This window comes from Rhinoderma darwinii, chromosome 6 (assembly GCF_050947455.1).
Source record: "Rhinoderma darwinii isolate aRhiDar2 chromosome 6, aRhiDar2.hap1, whole genome shotgun sequence".
Lineage (NCBI taxonomy): Eukaryota > Metazoa > Chordata > Amphibia > Anura > Rhinodermatidae > Rhinoderma > Rhinoderma darwinii.
Genome location: NC_134692.1, coordinates 18,694,207 through 18,715,522, shown reverse-complemented (window position 1 = coordinate 18,715,522; position 21,316 = coordinate 18,694,207). Strand labels below are relative to the sequence as shown.

At 45.1% G+C, this 21,316-nt stretch overlaps 1 protein-coding gene across 4 annotated transcripts in view; it reads left to right on the top strand.

Annotated features, from left to right (window-relative positions):
- The first annotated feature begins 6,011 nt into the window (after positions 1 to 6,011).
- QTMAN (queuosine-tRNA mannosyltransferase) overlaps positions 6,012 to 21,316 on the top strand; it is a 161,593-nt gene continuing 146,288 nt past the window's right edge. For 3 of the 4 annotated variants that reach the window (XM_075829249.1, XM_075829246.1, XM_075829248.1), the window contains exons 1-2: positions 6,105 to 6,261; positions 7,501 to 7,687. In XM_075829249.1, coding sequence (XP_075685364.1) covers positions 7,509 to 7,687 — 179 coding nt within the window. In that variant the 5' untranslated portion in view covers positions 6,105 to 6,261; positions 7,501 to 7,508. The other variant, XM_075829247.1, reaches the window with a different exon arrangement.

Below are 21,316 nucleotides of genomic sequence, written 5' to 3'. Positions count from 1 at the left end.
ATAATATATTGGTGATTTAGTGGCTCCAAACCTACTGACAGGTTCCATTTAAAGTCATAATACTGAACCCCCAGGATTACCCGGACAACCCCCGTGATCAGCAGATGAGGCCACGTACTAGCAATATGCCGTAACTAGGATCGAGTGAAGATTATGTCCCCCTAGGACATAAACTTCACTTCACACAAATGTTTACACACATGGAGTTTATGTCCCTGTCAATATTGTTAGATAACTATTTATTTATTTATAAACATAATCATACCGCATAATCCTAAACAGGAAACTGCTCTGAAATATGTAGAAGACACTGAGGTTTTTGGCGCTTTTTTGGACGCGGAAACCACACAAAAAAAATTCCAAAATCGCCTCCTATTGATTTCAATGGCTACGAGCCTTTCATTTATTCCAGTAAGTCCATACGTTGCGTGTGGGCACCAATTGGAGAAACAAATAAAAAATTGGGATCACTGTGATTGACACGTTCATGACTCAAATTCAGTGCCCTTTGAATATTGTTGCGGGCAGCCCAGGAATCACCGTCGAACCTGGGCGCACCACTAGGAATAATAGGTGTAGCGCCCATGGCCACGGACCGTTGGGATTACTCACCCCCCGACGGCCACAGCCAGGGGCGTAGCTAGAGGCTCATGGGCCCCGATGCAAAAATTCTTACTGGGCCCCCCCCCCCCGCAAACATCTCATGGCCGACGGTCCGCAGCTTTCAGCTGCATCGCTGGGTCTCCTAAGTGACCCAACAATGCGCACTAGCAGCCGGGGCGTCACTAAGGCTGGGTTCACACACACACTATTTACGGACGTAATTCGGGCGTTTTAGCATTGAATTACGTCCGAAAATGCGGCTCAAAAGCGTCGGAAAACATCTGCCCATTCATTTGAATGGGTCTTACGATGTTCTGTGCCGATGGTCATTTTTTTTTACGCGCCGCTGTCAAAAGGCGGCGCGTAAAAAACTGCCTGTCACTTCTTCAGAAGTAAATGGAGCCGTTTTCCATGGACTCCATGGAAAACCAGCTTCAATTACTTCCGTAATGGACGCAGCAAAATACGCCAGTACAAGCCATCACGGCTGAAATTACGGTGCTGTTTTCTCCTGAAAACAGCACAGTAATTTCAGCCGTAACAGACGCTGCCGTGTGAACATACCCTCAGGGCTTAAAATGTCCGGGAAATAGCCCCAATACATATGTGTCCGCCCCAAAAAAAAGTGTGTATATGAGACAGCATATCTATAGCACTACGACCCTATAAACTATGGATAGGATTAGATACAGTGGCTGAGCAGACAGTATCACACATGATAGGATTAGATACAGTGGCTCAGAAGGCAGTATCACACATGATAGGATTAGATACACAGCTCAGCAGACAGTATCACACATGATAGGATTAGATACAGTGGCCCAGCAGACAGTATCACACATGATAGGATTAGATACAGTGGCTCAGCAGACAGTACCACACATGATAGGATTAGATACAGTGGCTCAGCAGGCAGTACCACACATGATAGGATTAGATACAGTGGCTCAGCAGACAGTACCACACATGATAGGATTAGATACAGTGGCTCAGCAGACAGTACCACACATGATAGGATTAGATACAGTGGCTCAGCAGACAGTATCACACATGATAGGATTAGATACAGTGGCTCAGAAGGCAGTATCACACATGATAGGATTAGATACACAGCTCAGCAGACAGTATCACACATGATAGGATTAGATACAGTGGCCCAGCAGACAGTATCACACATGATAGGATTAGATACAGTGGCTCAGCAGACAGTACCACACATGATAGGATTAGATACAGTGGCTCAGCAGACAGTACCACACATGATAGGATTAGATACAGTGGCTCAGCAGACAGTACCACACATGATAGGATTAGATACAGTGGCTCAGCAGACAGTACCACACATGATAGGATTAGATACAGTGGCTCAGCAGACAGTACCACACATGATAGGATTAGATACAGTGGCTCAGCAGACAGTATCACACATGATAGGATTAGATACAGTGGCTCAGCAGACAGTACCACACATGATAGGATTAGATACAGTGGCTCAGCAGACAGTATCACACATGATAGGATTAGATACAGTGGCTCAGCAGACAGTATCACACATGATCGGATTAGATATAGGGCCCAGCAGACAGTATCATACATGATTGGATTAGATACACAGCTCAGCAGACTGTATCACACATGATAGGATTGGATACAGGGCCCAGCTCGCTGACATTGCGTCTCCAGTGCTGGACCCAGGATAGGTAAGAATAATAATTTTGCTTCTTTATGTGTTACTGATTATTTTTGTGTGTTTGTGTTTTTTTACAGGTTCGGTTGTCGGACTTCGGATACGAGGACTTCAATGACGGCGTTTTTTTTATTCTCAATAAAATGGTTAATGAGGGTTGTGTTTTTTTATTTCAATAAAATATTTTTCTATGTGCTTGTATCTTTTTAAACTTTATTATCACCGCCTTAGTAATGGCCGCTGGCTGATTGACAACCTCCATCACTAAGGCGAGGCTTAATGTTAGCTGGTGCAGAGGCTACACTAACCCCCATTATTACCCCGGTACCCACCGCCACCAGGGGTACTGGGAAGAGCCGGGTACAAACCAGTACCCGACCATCTGTAGTGACGGGCAGGCACCGGGGTGGCCGCAGGCTGGTAGTATTAGGCTGGGGAAGGCCAAAAACAGTGACCCTTCCCACCCTTGTAATGCTGCCTGCTGCTGCTGTGTGTATCTGGCTGGTTCTGAAAATTGGGGGGGACCCGACATCGTTCTTTCCAATTATTTTTTAAATGACGTGGGGTCCCCCCCATTTTCATAACCAGCCAGATACAATAAAGCAGCAGCAGGCAGCATTACCAGGATGGGAAGGGCCACTGTTTTTGGCCTTCCCCTCCTGATAATACCAGCCTGCGGCCACCCCAGTGGCCGACCATCACTACAGATGGTCAGGTACTGGATCGTACCCGGCTCTTCCCAGCACCCCTGGTGGCGGTGGGTACCGGGGTAATAAAGGGGGTTAGTGTTAGCCTCTGCATCCGCTAACACTAAGCCCCGCCTTAGCAATGGCGGCCATTACTAAGGCGGTAGTAATATAGTTTAAAAAAAAAACACAAAGACATAGAAAAAATATTTTATTGAAATTAAAAAAAAACCCACACAACCCTCATTAACCATTTTATTAATAAAAAAAAAGCTGTCATCGAAGTAGTCCTGGAATCCGCCGTAGTCCAACGACCGAACCTGTAAGAAAACACACAAAAAATGATTAGTAACACATGTGTTAGGGTATGTGCACACACACTAATTACGTCCGTAATTGACGGACGTATTTCGGCCGCAAGTACCGGACCGAACACAGTGCAGGGAGCCGGGCTCCTAGTGTCGTACTTATGTACGATGCTAGGAGTCCCTGCCTCGCTGCCGGACAACTGTCCCGTACTGAAAACATGTTTACAGTATGGGGCAGTTGTCCTGCAGCGAGGCAGGGACTCCTAGCATCGTACATAACTATGATGCTAGGAGCCCGGCTCCTTGCACTGTGTTCGGTCCGGTACTTGCGGCCAAAATACGTCCGTCAATTACGGACGTAATTAGTGTCTGTGCACATACCCTAAGGCTTAGATACAGGGCCCATGTGTGATACTGTCTGTGGGACCCTGTATCTAAGCCTACCACAAGGTAGGCTTAGATACAGGGTCCAGCAGACAGTAATCTTATACAGTATAAGATTACTGTGTGCTGGGGCCCTGTATCTAAACCTACAGTGTGGTAGGCTTAGATACAGGGCCCAGCAGACAGGATCACGCATGGGCCATGTATCTAAGCCTACCATGTGATTGGCTTAGATACAGGGCCCAGCAGACAGGATCACACAATCTGTGATCCTGTCTCATGGGCCCCCTAAGCCTGCTACATCGTAGGCTTAGGGGTTGTGCAGTCCCTAAACATTGATGGCCTATCCACAGGATAGGCCATCAATAGCTGATGTGTCGCCCGGGACCCGCAAATCAGCTGTTTTGAAGGGGCCGCAGCACTCGTACGAGAGCTGCTTCCCCTTCATTTCACTACTCGCCCACACTGTGAATCGCCGACACCGATTCACAATGTGACCGGAATGAAGTGACAGGAATGAAGGGGAGCAGCTCTCGTACGAGTGCTGCGGCCCCTTCAAAACAGCTGATTGGCGGGTCCCGGGAGTCAGACCCCGCCAGTCAGGGATAACCTTACCTTCCTCTTCGGCCGCGGCTGTAGTTCTGTAGTCTCGATGCTGTGCGCGGCGGCATAGGGCTGTGACGTCATGCGCTGCGCACAGCGCTTGACGTCAGGACCTCCGCTGCGATCCGGAACCAGGAAGGTAAGTAAAGTATGTTACTATAGTAACATGGGCCCGCGGCCCGAGTTACTATAGTAACTTTTTATTGATGTGGTGCGGGGGGGGGCCGTGGGCCCCCTTGGCTTCGGGGCCCGGTCGCAATTGCGACCGCTGCGACCCCTATAGCTACGCCAGTGGCCACAGCCATGGATCACTGAGCCTTGGCCCGCATCTCCTCCCCAGGAGACGCCAGCGCTCACTTCCGCTCCGTTTGGCTGTGTCCCGTAGGGTGCGCGCGCACGCTCGTGTCCAGCCTTAAAGGGCCAGCGCGCGCACATGAAAATAATTACCAATTAACCCATGACCACCCTGAACTATAAGAAGGGCCCTGCCCCTTCACTCATTGCCTGAGCGTTGTTGTGTTTACCTGTGTTAGTCTTAGGACTGCGATGGAATTTTATGACTAAAACACGACTTGTCAATTTGAACATAATGACCCGGGCCACCGAGAAAAACTGGGTTAGTATGAAAGTAGACGCTACGTACTCCACGATAAAAGTTAAAAACGTGACCTATGTATGTGCGTTCGGATATTCCCGTCAGATGAAGTTTGTTTTTCCAAACACCAGAGGTAAGTAATGTGTCGCCACTTTTTCAGACAGCTCGATAAATCTCCCCCAATGTCACGGAGGACGCAGGGGGGACATCAACTTCACTTGTTCCAACTTATAATTGTAGAAAATCTCTCGCCCCAGAACATTTTTATCTTTACCTCTCTGCATTTCCAGTGATAACTTTTTTTCTTTTTGTGTCGGTGTGAGGCCTGGTGTTTTGTAGGACAAGGAGTAGGTCGCTTTTTTAGGCATCATTTTTGGATATATTTAATTATATATTTAATTTTATTGAGAGAAATTCATTAAAAAACGGCTTTATTTTGAACGCCGTAAATCGCTCGACATAAATAACGTGCTGAATGTATTATACGGTTTGTTACGGTTAGGGTATGTTCACACGCTTAACAAAAAAACGACTGAAAATTCGGAGCTGTTTTCAAGGGAAAACAGCCTCTGATTTTCAGCCGTTTTTTAAGTGACTAGCATTTTTTGTGGAGTTTTTTACGGCCGTTTTTGGAGCTGTTTTTCTATTGAGTTAATGAAAAATGGCTCAAGAAGTGACATGCACTTCTTTTTAAGCGCCGTTATTTGAAAATGAGGCGTAAAATAACGCCCCGGCGCAACAGAACGCCGTATTGCCCATTGAAACCAATAGGCAGATGTTTGCAGGCGTTCTGTTTCCGATTTTTAAGCCGTTTTTCAGGACATTTACAGCCCGAAAAACGGCTAAAAATAGCCTGTGTGAACATACCTTTATAGGGATAGTAATATGGATATGTTATATGCTGATATGTAACAACACACGTATAATAAACTTTATTTTTAGTTTTTGTTTGGCATTTTCATTCATTTTGTATCTTTATAGTGATGTCACATCTGCTGGGACTTGTAGTCCTCCCACCAGGCTATTGTTATACGCAGTGACTCTATTCCAGGGAAGCCGTGACGTCAAACCGCTCGTACTGCGCGCCTCGTACTGCGCGCCACTGGCCGCAGCACTTTATAGCTCCTCAGGACCCGCCTCTTCTCTACGTCACTGGAAGGCGGGGTTATGACAGCTCAGCTTAGCAGAGGAAGGGGGTGTGTCTATTGCCGTGCACGCATGCGCAGGAAGCGGTCAGTAGCGTTTCCTCACGTTCTCGGTACTTGTGTCGTTTGTCACGTATGTCGGTTATTGCCGCGTGATCTGTCACCGTGTGCGGGGCTCCTGGGTGCGCTGCATAACATACTGCGATCTGCAATGACTAGGGTCGTGCTGGGACGCGTGGTTCTACTATAGGTGATCATCTACCAAGCCTGGTTCATCCCCTAGAACAGGAGAGCATGCTGGGACTTGTAGTTCCATACATACTTAAAGTTATATACACAAACCTGTACAATTCCTTTAATCCGGCATGTGATCGTCCAGAAGGTCTGATAACTTTACATCTAGGAGAGGTCTGAGCTTATTTTGAGACTCCTCCGATTAAGAAACCTAATATAATTAGATTCTATGTTAATAAGGCCCCCTTCAGACGGCGCATTAAAATCCAACGTGTTTTTACAAGGTAGAAATCCGCGCTGTAGCATGTGGACGGAATCGCGCAAAAACCATTCACATGCATAAAATGCTTATTTTTATTGGATCCGACGCAGATTTTGCACCGAAATCCGAATCAAATGCAACGTGTGGACGTAAAAAAAGCGTCTGCCGGAGATCACCGGAAACGTTTCATTCTGAACAAAATGATAAATATTTCTTCACCTTTTATTGCTGCGTCTGTTCGGGGCCACGCTGCATGCAGAGGTGAAACTCGAGCTCCGGGGCCAAAAATGCTAAATCCGTACCATACAGGTGGCTCGTTGTGGGGCAGAGGGGTGTTTGGACCCCCTTATACACCTGGGCCGGGGTTGGCTTGTACCTCTGCACCTTGTATAACTGCCCCTGGTTGGATGTCTGTTACACCCTTGTGTGATGATGTCATCCATAGGGACAATGGATCTTGTGATCGGGTCGCTCACGTGACATCACGCAGAAGTGTAAACGGACGCGGCAGCGGGGACAGGGTGAGGATTTTCTATCCCCGGAGAGCTGGTGCAGTGTCTTTAGTTTCCTGTATAATGGAATATCTTTGCCTGGGCCGTTGCATAGCAACAATCCATGCAGGCATTGGGTGACCACCTCAGATCTCCATCATCCTCTGTGATCAGCCATTGCCGCTGAGCGGTCCCTATGCAGACGGCAAATGACAAATCCATAAAGTAATGGCCGTCCCGTCCCTCAGGGCTTGCTGCCATGGAGACAAGCAGGATTTTTCCAAGCGGACAAAGACTGGGTTACAATATTTAAATGAACGGGTCGGATTTGTCTTCATGGGGCTAGAGGACGAGCAGCAGTATGATGGGGGTAGGAGTTGAGTTGAAATATTAATGGCGGACTTGGAACCCATTACTGCGGTAAATCACTGGGGGCGCATACTTATTGACGCCTCTGTCATATAATAGTATTTATTGTATTATAATGCTTCCTCTATCACAGGATCGGCAATGAGCGTCCTTCTGATCGAGGCGTTTTACGGCGGGTCCCACAAGCAGCTGATGGACCTGGTGAACGGAGAAATGGAAGGCTGCGTCCTCTACAGTCTCCCGGCTAAGAAGTGGCACTGGAGGGCCCGCACCGCTGCTCTCCACTTCATGCAGGCAGTGCCAGCCAGTGACTCGTACAGGTAATAGCACGTTTACAGTAAAGTGTCAGCAGGACGTCCGACGTTCAGCACCGTTCCTTATTACAGCTGAAAACAAGTCATAGCTGTTGGAAAACTTCAATTCCCATCATTCCCCGACAGCTTGCAGCTACCAGGACATGCTGGGAGTTGTAGTCTCACACTAGGTGGAGAACCAGAGGTTTGAGACCGCTGATCTCGAGGGTTGGACCTGTGCTGCATTATGTTACCTGCTAGAAGCCACCAGGGTTTATTCTCACTTCCGGGTTTAGATCACGTTTTCTGTTGCGATTCTCATTTTGTCAAGATTTCATGAAAATTGCGGCAAAAAAGCGACATGACCGCACCGCAAGAGTGAGATTTCTTAAAGGGACACTCCAGCAAAAAGTCGTGGCCTAAGGAGGGCGTTGTATGACTTCTGTCTGTGATGTGTCATGCTCCGCCCCCTCAGGCCCCGCACTAGGCATCACACAGTGTATCAGTTTGTTCATGAGTTTTCCTTTAATCCAGTTTATTATAATCCAGAAATTCTATGGCTGTGTTCACACGTCATGGTTAATTTGCGTTTTTTTGCCACAATGTTTTGAAAATTGCTGCAAAACCAAGCCATTTTTCCCAAGTGTGAATACAGCTTAAGGGCCCATTCACACGAGCGTGAATCACTGTGCAGATTTGCTGCAGATTCTGCATGTATCTCTTAGGCCAAAACCAGGAACTGATCCTAAACAGAAGACATATATATATAAAGGAAGATGTTATAGGTCTGTTCTCCTGGATCCAATTCTGGTTTAATCGTAAAAAAATGCATTCAAAATCTGCACTGTGTGAACAAGGCCTAATGTCCAGTTCTAAACTACACCCGAGGCATGGCTCGTTACAAGAGCGCGCTCTAATACACTGTAACAAGCCCTGCACCAGTGTCAGCAGGACATAATCAAGACAGTTTTTTTAGCCTCTTATTGCAAACTAGAATATAACAGCAAGCAGAGATCTTGAAAATGTTACCATATTGCAATACAAAGTAAATCATGAAGTTGCAGAACTTTTCATCGTACAGTATTGAAACTTTATTAACCGTAAATGTCCTGTAACGTATGAGAGGGTTTGTAATAGATATAATGAAGAAGATTACGGATCCTGTTTGCCGTCTGTTTCTGTCGCCATGACGGCATGAAATCAATTTATAAAGAAATGTATACAATGCGTACATGCCGTGTGAAGCTCGGCTTCCAGTCTCCGGACTCTTGGTTGTGGAAGTTAACAGGCGTTTTTGACGTGTAACTAAAAAATGTTCTGCCGTGTCCTATAATCTCTATCACAGCCGTGACCTCCAGCGAATCACAAGGTTATCTCCATCCTCAAGGTCAGCGTCACAAGACATCCTGTGCTCCGTGTAATAAGATAATCAGACATTACTCACAGACACACACCCCATTAGTTAAACTTAAATTACATTGACCTAACTTAATTTAATTTTAATTCATTGGATTACCTACATTTTAAGAGATCCCACGAATGCAGAATCCATCACGCCGGCCTGTCATCCCGTATCTACTGTAATGGGTAACTTGTTCTTCTCCTCTGGTCTTTGTAGTCCGGCTGAAGATCTGATATTAGTATATTGTCTAATTTATCAGAAAATGGATCACGTGATAAAGCGGTCCTGTACTTTAAAGACAGAGCCCTATGGCTGCCAGGGACGGATGTATTAGGTCATGAATTTAAAGGCCCTTCGTGGCGCGAATACAGGGGCCTGAGCTTAGATCTTGGTATTGTATTAAAGCCCAGAATCTTAGCTTTTTAAGTGATACTCCATATTCTGGGAGAAATATTTGGGACGCAGCACCCGTTTGTAATTGGAGAGCAGCAGGGAAAAGTTTTACTTCCTGGTATGTTCACACTGAGTTTTTTTACGCGGAAACCACGCCGAAAAACTAGTCAAAAACGGCCCTAAAATGCCTCCCATTGATTTCAATGGGAGGCGGGGGCGGTTTTCTCCCGCAAGCTGTAAAACCGCCTCGCGTGAAAAAGAAGCGACATGCCCTGTCTTCGGGCGTACCTCCCATTGACATCAATGGGAGGCAGAGAAAGCGTATTTCATGGCGTTTTATGCCTGCGGCGCTCAATGGCCGCGGGCGAAAAATGCTGCGAAAAACGCAGCGAAAATCGGCCTCAAACTTCCAAACGGAATTTTGAGGCAGAAATTCCGCCTGCAAAAAACTCTGTGTGAACATAGCCTAAGGGAGGAGGGAGAGGGGCAGCTGCAAGTGAGAGCAAGAAGAAAGACCCCAGCCTGTTACTGTCATCTCTTTCCCTCCAGTGACCCCAAGGCTATCACCGGCTGTACAGGGGAAGAGATGACCGTGAAGCTAGCCATACACAATAGATGTATGTCAGAGTCTGGCAGCAGATTTCACCCTATTAAAAACACATGCACGCTCGTCTGAGCCATTCCTCTGTTATGCCTCTTGGAAATTATGATTAAATGACAACTGGGTGTTACCATTCCTCTGGTCAATTAGGCGTGTCCCTACAGAGTTTGACACTGTTCATTCAGTTCTCAAAGTATGTGTGGGGGACACACTCTATTAACAAGGGCCCTGTTGTCAATTTAGTCATACATTTCCAGGAGGCATAATAGAGGAATTGCACAATGCAGGGTTCTTAGAAAAATTGCTCTAAAATTGTTATTTTATAGGGAATACAAGTAAATACTAAAACAGACAAGTAGGAAACAGCTGAGCCGAAAGCTTGTTTAAAACAAACTCTCTATGTATGTTACAGGGACACCACGTAATGGCATCCACCGCACTTTCGTGTTGGCGTCACGGATGCGGTCACACGGCACCGTAATTTGCATATGGCGCTTTTTAAACACGCCCTCCAAACAGGCAATCTTAAGACTTGCGGAGATGGGTTGGACTCACTGGACTTGTGGGGATGGAGGTACAGAAGGGCTATATGGGGTTTTGAGTGCCGTGGCTTTATCCCAATTGAGTCTATAGGGTAAATTGACAAAGCAGAAACCAATGGGCCGCGCTGCAGAACTGAAATTGTGTTTGCGTCATTGTTTCCTCGTAAAAATCGCATGTAAGCTCCCCGCTAATCCGAGAGCCGGCACGTTATGGGGGAAACATGGCAAAACAAAGGCTTCAGCGATCTTCTTGCTGCTTGGGGTATACGGACGTTTTTCTATGCTCTGTTTTCTTGTTGATGGTATAGTAGGATTTCTTTAGTCTAGTGCCGTGAGGAATGGTCCATATAACTATTCATGTCGTGATCATCCGGATAACTTTGTCGTCATCACCCATATAACTCCAATCATTTTGTGATCACCCTATAGTCGGCACTTTTGACGGTCCACAGGAGAACATCAGGTTGTGTAGAGACTCTGGACAACCAAAATTAACCCTATGAAGATGGAAGTTTATTTGAAAAATCAGTCTGATAATCTGGAAATTGTTTTAATCTGAATTTTGAATTATACTGTGACTATAAGGAATATATTATTGCGTTCTATATCCACCCCCAGTGTCATGGGATGTTTGTCCTTTAGGTATTTCAGTATTGTAGTTATTTTGGTAAATGACTGTAAGGTTGCGATCATGCGGCCATAATACAGATGCATTTTAACGTCCAAATTAGAGCCGCAACATCTGAACCGAGCGCCATAGGTTTCTGCAGTGGTCTACGTTTAGTTCAGTTCAATAGTGCGGGGGAAGGGTGGTTGGAAGTTTTGGTTTTGTAGTTTTGTTAGATAGGGAGGAAAAAAAAGAGAGAGAAGCGCTTTATGTGTGGGGACCTTAGGTTATTTGGGGGGGGGGGGTTGCAGTTATGCTCCCCTTTTTTAGTTGTGCAGTGAGGCACAACTACTCAACGCGTGTTATAGTCAATGCATCCCATCCATAGAACTGTCAGCCTTGAGTCGTTCCCCGGTCTCTCGAAGAAAGCCGCTAATTCAATAGGAATAAACCGTTATAAAAATTAGTAGTTCCTCTGAGACGATCTGTGGCGCTGTTCCTCAGGGAAAATGCAAAGCCCGATTTTGGGCTCGAAACGCGTAATCTTGTGCACTGCAATTACTTTTTATGCAATACAACTCTTTTATACCTGAAGACAAAAGAGCCTTTGCGTTTTCCCTGAGGAACAGCGCCACAGAGAGGCTCAGACTAACTACTCATTTTTATACCTATTGGTTTTGTTGTCGTCATACTGATGTTAAGATATGGCTGTATACTTGTTCCCCCGGCTCTGCCCTTTGTAGATTGTGAACCCAACACCCCGGCACGTGGGGGTTATGCTGCCGTGTTCTGCAAAAAGTATGATCATCTCTTTCGTCAAAGAGTCCCTGCCGTTCTCCTTTGTCCCTGCCGTTCTCCGTTGCCCCTGCTTCCATCTACTGAACTGTCTCTCGGAGACGGCAGCCATCTGTCCTTGATGACCTAGCTCCAGACAAGAAGCTCAAATTGCCTTAAAGGGAGGTCGTTTTGATTGATGCTTCAGGCCTTTTGGAACAGGTGTGTCCAGCCGGCTCACACGTATCACCTTAGAGAGGTCCAGGTACGCGGCTCCGTCACAGGAGCGGCTAATGTGTCTCTCGTCACCACATACTGAGCGTGTTCTACACTTCTATCATTTCCCGGCGTTATTTGACCTGTTTGCATAAGTTTCATCTGATGAATAAGCCGTGCAGACTAAACCTGATGGTGTCCATGTCTTATTCTAGATAATTGTCTCACTTCCCCGATCATTTAACTTTCAACATAGGAGGTGACCACTTATTTTATCATCTACGGGTGGCAGACAGATTTATGTTGTAACCATTTATATGTCATACATATATTTGACCTGAGACCTATAGCTCATTGGTTCTCTACCACAACTTCATAACCATATAGCCAACATACCCACCCCTCAATTGACTGCACAGCACATGTGAGTGATGTCATTGTATTTGAATGGTGACATCATAGTCCCACACTGGTGCTAAGATAAACATTCCACTAGAGACACCAAAGAAACGTATATACACATGTATATCGGTACATTTGGAGCACTATGGCAGTATTTTTTGACACTATCTACGGCACTTTTATTTGGAAACACTATGGGGGTATACAGTAATTATAAGCACTCTATTATTTGGGCATTGTGTGGCACTCTTATCTGGTCACTGGCAGTATTAATTAGGAACTTTATGCTGGTATTATGTGGTCAGTACATGATATTATTGGGCACTGGCTCTGTTATTTGGGCACTGTATGATGGTATTATTTAAGAATTCTGCGGTGGTATTATTTGGCCATCTAGTCTAGTAATAGGCATTATATAGTCTGTGATCCTCCCTACAGCGCGGTCTCCTGGGACAACGTTTCATCCCATGTGACCGCTGCAGCCAATCACAGGCCGTAGCGACGGTCACATGGGATGAAACGTCATCCCAGGAGGCCAGCCTGGATGACGTCAGAGGGCCGGCCTCTTGGGAAGACGCAATCAGGGGCTGCAGTGGTCTCCTGGGCTGAATGGTCATCCCAGGAGACCGGCCTGCTTCCAGTGTTCAAAGGTCTGCGCAGTCTTTAGTGGTTTCTTGCGATACATAATGGCTCATCTTATTGTGGCAGTCGTAGATACACATCTGATTAATGTCGCCTGAAGCCGACTAGTTTGGTGCGATTGTGAAGGCAGGCGTCGATGGAAGGAAGGATCTGGCATGCCGTATCATTTGTCTCCCTGGGAGATAATCTGGAAAACACCTCTTATGTCTACTTATTAAAATAAACACATATATACATACATACATATAGGTCCCTCCCTTGACTGTACTGATCTCATAAGTGTTTTTAGTGTAAAGATGAGCATCCTCCTAATTTTTGCTTTTCCCAAACCTTGTATTTACAACCAAAATCCTCGGCCCCCTCCTCCCAGGAGTAGCGTCTCTGCAGCCGGCGGCACTGGCAGGCTATACATGGCAACATAGCTTCAAGTTTATGCTCCTAATAGCTCTGATAGCTTATCTCGTCCAAATAAAAATAGTGTGTAACATTGTATACTGCCCCCCAGGTGACTTCATATGGATAAAAGATATTATTTGTAACAAACCCTGGCCCTTAAAATAACCCCCAGGGGAAGTGTTCTTCTGCATTTACTCCCTGAAGTCTGAAAAGTTTATTTTAAAGACAAACTACAAGCGTGTTACAAAGCGGAAGAGGGAGGGGGGCAGAATGTAAAACACAAAGTAACGTGTAATTCAGCACAACGTTATATATACAGGGACAAACACAAACGACATAGATAATAGAAAATAACACAAAATACAACATTTAATAACACTGATAACAATAACAAACTAAAAATAAACATGGAAGTTCCTGAGTCGTCCTCTTCTGTTTCTTCCATTGTCCTTACAGATTCCCAGACTCCTGTATAGCCTGAATTTATTACATTCTGGACCCTGAGAAAGCTGGGTGACTACCCTTTGAGATCTGTGCGTTTTTTGATTCAGTACCGTTTTTTTTTATTGTTTTTTTTTTTGCTTTAGGTAGGGTGTTTTCTTTTGTTGTAAAGATAAATGTAATGAATAGAAAAGAACGACACCGAAAACGCTTGTAAAAATTCTATGAAAACCACTTTAATGTTTCTCGTATTGATGGCTTATCCTTACCATTGCCCTTTAATACTTGAACAGTGAGGGTCTGACCCCCGATCCTCACATTGAAGGGGCCCCATCGTTAACTCAGGCACATAAGTTTTAGGTACTGCGGGTTGTGCTTGGTACTGCAGCCCAGTCCAAATCACTGGAGCACCCGTCATTGTGCTGATAAGTGGGGGTCCTGGAGGTCGGACCCCCACCGAGCAAATATTGATGACCTATCATAAACAAAGATGAGCGGTCCCACATAGCTGCTCCTTATCTCTTCCTGCAGATTGCTTTTGCAGGAAGTTCCTTCTTCTGTTTCAACCACTGAGGCTTCGTTCACATCTGCGTCGGGGCTCCGTTCTGTCGGAACGGATCCCTGACAGACACAAACGGAAACTGTAGGTTTTCGTTTCCATCGCCTTTGATTTCAATGGTGACGGATTCGGTGCCAATGGTTTCAGTTTGTCTCCGTTGTGCAAGGGTTCCGTCGTCTTGACGGGATGAATACTGTAGTCGCCTACTAGTCGACGGAGACAAACTGAAACCATTGGCACCGGATCCTTCACCGTTGAAATTAATGGTGATGGAAACGGAAACCTACGGTTTCAGTTTGTATCAGTCAGGGTTCCGTTCCAACGGAAAGCTCGGACAGAACGGAGCCCTGACGCTGATGTGAACATAGCCTGACTGACATGTAATGCTCTCTCCCTCTAGAAAAGTGCTTCTTCAGCAGCTGCAGTGTTTATTATACAGTATTGTGCCTCAGCTGCTGCAGAACATCATTATACACATCTCAGCTGCTGCAGAACATCATTATACACATCTCAGCTGCTGCCGAACATCCTAATACACATCTCAGCTGCTGCAGAACATCATTATACACATCTCAGCTGCTGCAGAACATCATTATACACATCTCAGCTGCGGCAGAACATCATTATATACATCTCAGCTGCGGCAGAACATCATTATACACATCTCCGCTGCTGCAGAACATCATAATACACATCTCAGCTGCGGCAGAACATCATTCTACACATCTCAGCTGCTGCAGAACCACATAATATACTCCTTAGATGCTGCAGCTTTTGAGAGCGTATCATGTCAATATAAATGGACTGTTTCAAAAGAGGTTCTGCAGCAGCTGAGGTGTGTTAAAAAGGAATAATATTGCGCTGGTATAAATTACAGAGAATATTAGGAGTTTTCTCAGAGCTCGTGACAGGTACGTAGGACGCCCTCCTGCTTTCATATGGTCGCAACACTCCTTGGTGACTTATAATTTACGTCAGGGGGTGACTTCTATATTAATACGGTCTCACTAAGCCTCGGCGTACTGACGGTCTATATACTCGTATATCTATACATGTCGCTTATTTCCCATGTTCCCGAGTACGCAGACATGTGACTACAAAGTAGAGAGATCGTTGCTACGTCATCTCCGTCCTGGGTTATTCCGCATGAACTCTCGCTATTCTCTACTTCTAGAAAATAGTTTACATAACAGCTGAATTCGGGGCTTGTCCTGTTACAGTAAATGAAGGCTATTTAAAGCGTGGCATATCTGGGCATGTAATGGGTGAACGCTGCCATGTGCAGCCTGTTTGTTGGATATATGCTCCGCGCTTCTCATAAAATGAGTGGTTACAGGTCTGTTCAACATGCAGGCAAGCACCCAGGGAGCGAAGCCCTAAAACCCTGAGTCATTGCTGGAAAGCATAACCTGATCCTCACCATGTGCAGACGGTGTCCTGGATGCCCCCAGAAATCACATGTGCTCAATGACCTCACTCCTCAGGTACTCCGCTTATTCTTTCTTCAGCAGTTGTAAGAATCTCAGGATTCTTAAAGGGAAACACCGGTGAAAACCCTGACAATACTTACCTGCAATCCTGATGACTGAAGTCAGGGCGATATATTCTGCATAGTAAAATGTGCACCAGAATTTGCAATAATCGACAGTCCGGGCAGGCATCAGGTAACCGAGGTCGTCTCCAGCATCTTGTACGATCTGCTACTTGCTGGTATTGGTGTTAGTCATTTATGCCGTTTCCCTGGGAGGAGATCTCCACCTTCACACAGCGGCTGCTAGACGCCGAGAAACTACACTGCCCCACTGGTTCCTGCCGAAGAAGACTAGTGCAAGCAAATGCAAAATTAGTTTTCAAATCAACAGGTTAGATTGGGGAAAGGGGAGAGAACCAGCATAATGGTAGAGGTTAGGGGTGAAAATGTCATTGTGGTGCTGGAGTGCTTCTTTAAAGGGGTTCCCTCGGTTTAGAAAACCCATTTTCATATACCCTTTTAAAGAATTCTGAGTAAATAGTCCAGGATCCTCATCTCTTGTCCAGAGTGGTGAGCGGTTACAAAGAGCGTCTCTTGCTCTGGAGGACCTCTCCTGTATTACACAGACAACACATTGATATAAATGGGTACTGTGTAATACATAATTTCCCCTGTGGAGGTGCTGCAGGGAAATTGAATACATACAGCCAGGTCTCACAGATTATAGCTTATTGCTGGGGGTTCCAGCAGGTGGATACTTTGTAATCATCTTATTGTGTTGTCCAAAGTGGAGAACTGCTTTAAGTATAATATTGTGTATTATACTCTATATCAGCAGTACCCAACCAGTGACTCGGAAGCGCCGCTGAGTGGCTCGCTATAGGAGATATGACATCTATATAAACAATATTACAGACGTTGCTCGTCGCAGTGAGGAGGACATTGAATGGAGCAGCGGTCGAGCATGTGCAGTGTCTCAATGTCTATGGGAATGACGGAAACAGTCGAGTACAGCGCTCTGCTGTTTCGGTCATTCTCATAGACATTGAGTGAAGTGGCGGGTGCATGCTCAACTGCCGCTCCATTCAAGCTCCTCCTCTCTGTGATGGGTGCAGTGAGGAGGATCTGGGGGTTTAGGAGCTCCGTTCTCCTGATCGGTCGGGGGGGGTGGGGTCTCCATGGTGGGGCCCCCAGTGATCATAAATTTATCACCTATCCTGTAGATAGTTGATAATTTATGATTCGAGGAAAACTCCTTTAAACTGGATCTACACTTAAAGAGATATTACTGCCTCTCCCATTGCAATGTCTGTGCGGTCTGTAGAGCTCTAGTCTTTGTTTCTTTTATTTTTTTTTTATATTTACATTTTACATTCTTTTTCCTATCTAAGATCACAGCAGTTTGATCGGTTTGATTGAGACTTGAATAAAAACTCTTTTGCGTGACATGGTGGCGGCAGAGATGTGACTGATACGGGTGCCATCTGTCTGGCTGAAATTAGCATGAAATTAATGGAATTAGTTGTAGGTTAACTTAAAGGGCAGAGGTGGGAATGGCCGGGTAAAGTATCCTGTTATCTGTCCTATACACAGATCATAAAGAAGGATCATTACACAACCTGGACTCCCGGCACAATTTTTCAATAAAATTCATCCACAAAATATTTCAAAAAGCAAAAATAATTTCATTGAATTGTCATGGAAATCAAGCGTTTGGTGTGTTAAATTACGTTTCGGGGTTTATGAGCAGAAGCTTGGATAATTTTAGTTGCAGCTAAATGGTGCTGTCAATAGCGCGCCAATGTGAAAATTAAAGGTAGGTTGACATATGGGCTTCAAGTCACAGAGAGCAAAGGGTCCAAACATTGAAGGGTAGGATTCTGTTAATGAATCACATAGTTCAGTCAAGGTGCGATGCTGTCAGTGTTATGGTAGAAGGAGAGGTATTGAACTCTGACGAAAAAGGTGCAAAGATCAAAGTGTCAGGAAGAGGTGACGAGGTGAAAATGACACACTACTAGTGAGTTGTTACCACGCGGAATGATGTGCATATCACTTTGTGTTCCTTCTCGCTAATAGAGGTCTAATTCCAGGAAATGAATAAAAAGACAAAAAATAAATAAAATTTATACATAAGCTTTATCACTGATGTTTAGATCAAAAACAATGATACCGGACATTCGTGGAGAAGACGATAGTCAGTACCATCAAAGACTAGAAGTTCATAAGACGGTGTAAAAAGACTGAAGTGGTAAAAAAAAAAAGCAAAAATCCCGAGCCTTAACACGGGGCTGACAGGAACCCAGGTAACCAATGGGCTCTAAAATTTGCCACTAGAACCTAAAGTGTCCGTACAATAATCGGTAAAGGAGCAGTAATGAAGAAAAAAGCCATGAATAAAACCTCACGTAATCGTCTGTTTCTTGCTCCTGTTTTGCCCTATATCACAATTTCAGAACTGGAAAAGCGGAAAAGACCACCTTTAACCCCTAGAAGACTAGGAATTTTTTTGGCCTTGACCCCTTAAAGAGACCCTCCGGCCTCCGAATAAAATTCTAAATGTGATGGGGTATATGGAGTAATATTGCCTGATGCCCTCCAGTTGCCTCCTATGCTGTGGACCTGCCATTTTTGGGTTCCCTCTGTGTTGTCTCAAAATGACCACAGCGCTACTAAGACTAAGACACTCCCTCTGTTCACGGATTGGACAGAACTGTGAGTTGCTCTGACCAATTCGAGAACAGTGGGAGTGTCTCAGACTCGTAGTCTATGAAGCGCTGCAGCCATTTTGGGACAGCAGAGAGGGGATCCTAAAACAGCGGATTCACGGCAAAGGGGCACAACTGGAGGACATCTAGTAATCTATACCCCATCATATATAAAATGTTCTCCCGGGATCGGAGAGGACGGCTGGCTATAGCGGTGACGTGTCGAGACCACTGAGGTCACCACTGCAGCCAGTGATTGACTGCATCGGTGACGTGTTTTGTCGACATGTTATTGCTGGAACGGGAAAAATAGAAACTGGACGGGAACCGGGGAGCAGTGGCACAAGAGCAACGGGAGATTGATAAAGTGAGTACTATGGTATGTCGACACAAAGTGTTTTCAGCCGTTTTTCGGGCCGTAAACGTCCTAAAAAACGGCTGAAAAAACGAAAGCATAACACCTCCAAACATCTGTCCACTGATTTCAATGGGAAAAACAGCGTTCTGTTCCGACGGCCCGTGAAAACCGCGAGTGGCTTAAAAAACATCTGAAAATCAGGAGCTGTTTTCCCTTGAAAACCGCTCCGTATTTTCAGACGTTTTTGAGTTTGTGTGTGCACATACCCTTACGGGCGTCGTTATTTTACACCATTCTATTCTGTTTTTCCAATAAAAATTATGGGGCTGGACAACCCCTTTAACTAAAGGCTTTATGACGTACCTGTATTTCATTGTGATCGCGCAGGCACAGTAGCAATACCCGTACAGTCTATAGCAGAAGCTGGCCTGACAGCAGGACCCATGCTGTAACTTCCGGGATCAGAGAAATCTCTGATCCCGGCCTTTAACCCAGTAGGTTCTGCAGTCAATAGTGAATGCAGAATTTAAGAAGCTTGACAGAGGGAGGGGGGGGGGCTTCCTTTGTTTACCCATGGGCGCACCCCCAGTTTTCCATAGGTATCTGCCTATTAGACCATGCCTGGCAGTATACTTTTAGTACTGGACTGGTTCAGTTCTATGTACTTTATTTTTATGTTTTGTTTTCTGGGATTTGTATTACATTAATAAACCAGGCATGGCCTCCCTCTTCCTTCAGCTATGTTAAATGTTTTTATCATATGTTGTGATTGTCGTAAGTAATGAAATACAGTTTTTCTTATTTAATATAGTGATTTGTGTGTCAGGGACTTTGTAGGTGCAATATCTCTTATGTATTTGGCCAGAGTTGACATAACTGCTGACTACCACACCTCATAAAGGTACATATTCCCATCTACATGTTAGCTGTCCAGGGTGGAAGCTGATATTTATTTTGATCTGGGGTGTTAGTTCTCAGACTGCAGTCTATTAATGGATTAGGTTTTTTGATTTTAAGACAAAATGCTCTTTAAAGGGGTTGTTTGCTTTGCATAATCTGTTTTTAGTTAGAATGGTTCTTCAATAATAAACTGGAACCCCCCAGTGATCAGTTGTAATCCGTAGGGGATCTCGGGAGCAGGTGTTCAGTCCCTGCAGTGCCTCCACAGGAAAAATTAAGTATTACACAGTGCCTATAGAAATGAATGGGCTGTCCATGTAATGCAAGGACCTCCCGGGTCCTCCAGAACCGCTCTTTATGACCGCTGGTGTCTGTTAATGCATTTTGTAGACCAGACAAATCCTAAGGTAAAAGGTAAGAAAACAAATTATGTTTTAATCATGTTTCTCCTGATTTGGTTGAGAAAATAAAAGCAAACATCTCACTGGTTGCGATTAGAATACCCCCTTTTTTTTTGTAGTTTCCCTTGCAAAGTTTTCAGAGATGTCATCAGATGTGGTCTGGAATTGATTGCTTTGGGATTAATCACAATCAGTAGTGGCTTAGATCTGTCACGGGAGGACTGGGAGGGACCACAAAAAATAGGATTAATTGATGGGGCACAATGCGGGACTGGGAGGTGGGTGGTAATCACTCGAGAGATGTAACCACAGGCCACTTTGGTGCGCCTTAATTACAAGAAAGGAATGCACATAATTGACCTTGAAATTGAGAAAATATTTTAGAATCTGATGGAGACACAATTATAGCTAGGTAGAGATGCCGGGTGATGTTGGAGATAGTGATGAGTAATTGGCGTGTCTGATTCTCTCATGAAGGAAAGGGAAGACAAAGCGGACCCTGCGCCTGAAAACACTTTGCTTGTGACTGACTGACGTATCTTGTGGCTGGAAATGTTTGTTGCGCTCCTTTTTCTTTATGTCAATACCTAGGATGGTAAACAAGACTATAATCGGGAACTTAGTCACCAGGTCTGCTCCATCTGCACACACACTTCAGTGCCACAGCATTCAAGTCTAGAGGGCCACTTAGAGTTTTGCGCTTAAGGGGTTCGATAACTTTTTGTCGATGGATCCCAAAGATTTTGGTCATATCTACCAACCTTCCGCTTTGAGGACAGCTCCTCTCTCCCCATCATCTTCCAATGGGGTAAACAGATTTGACAATTTGAATCTTAACTAGTC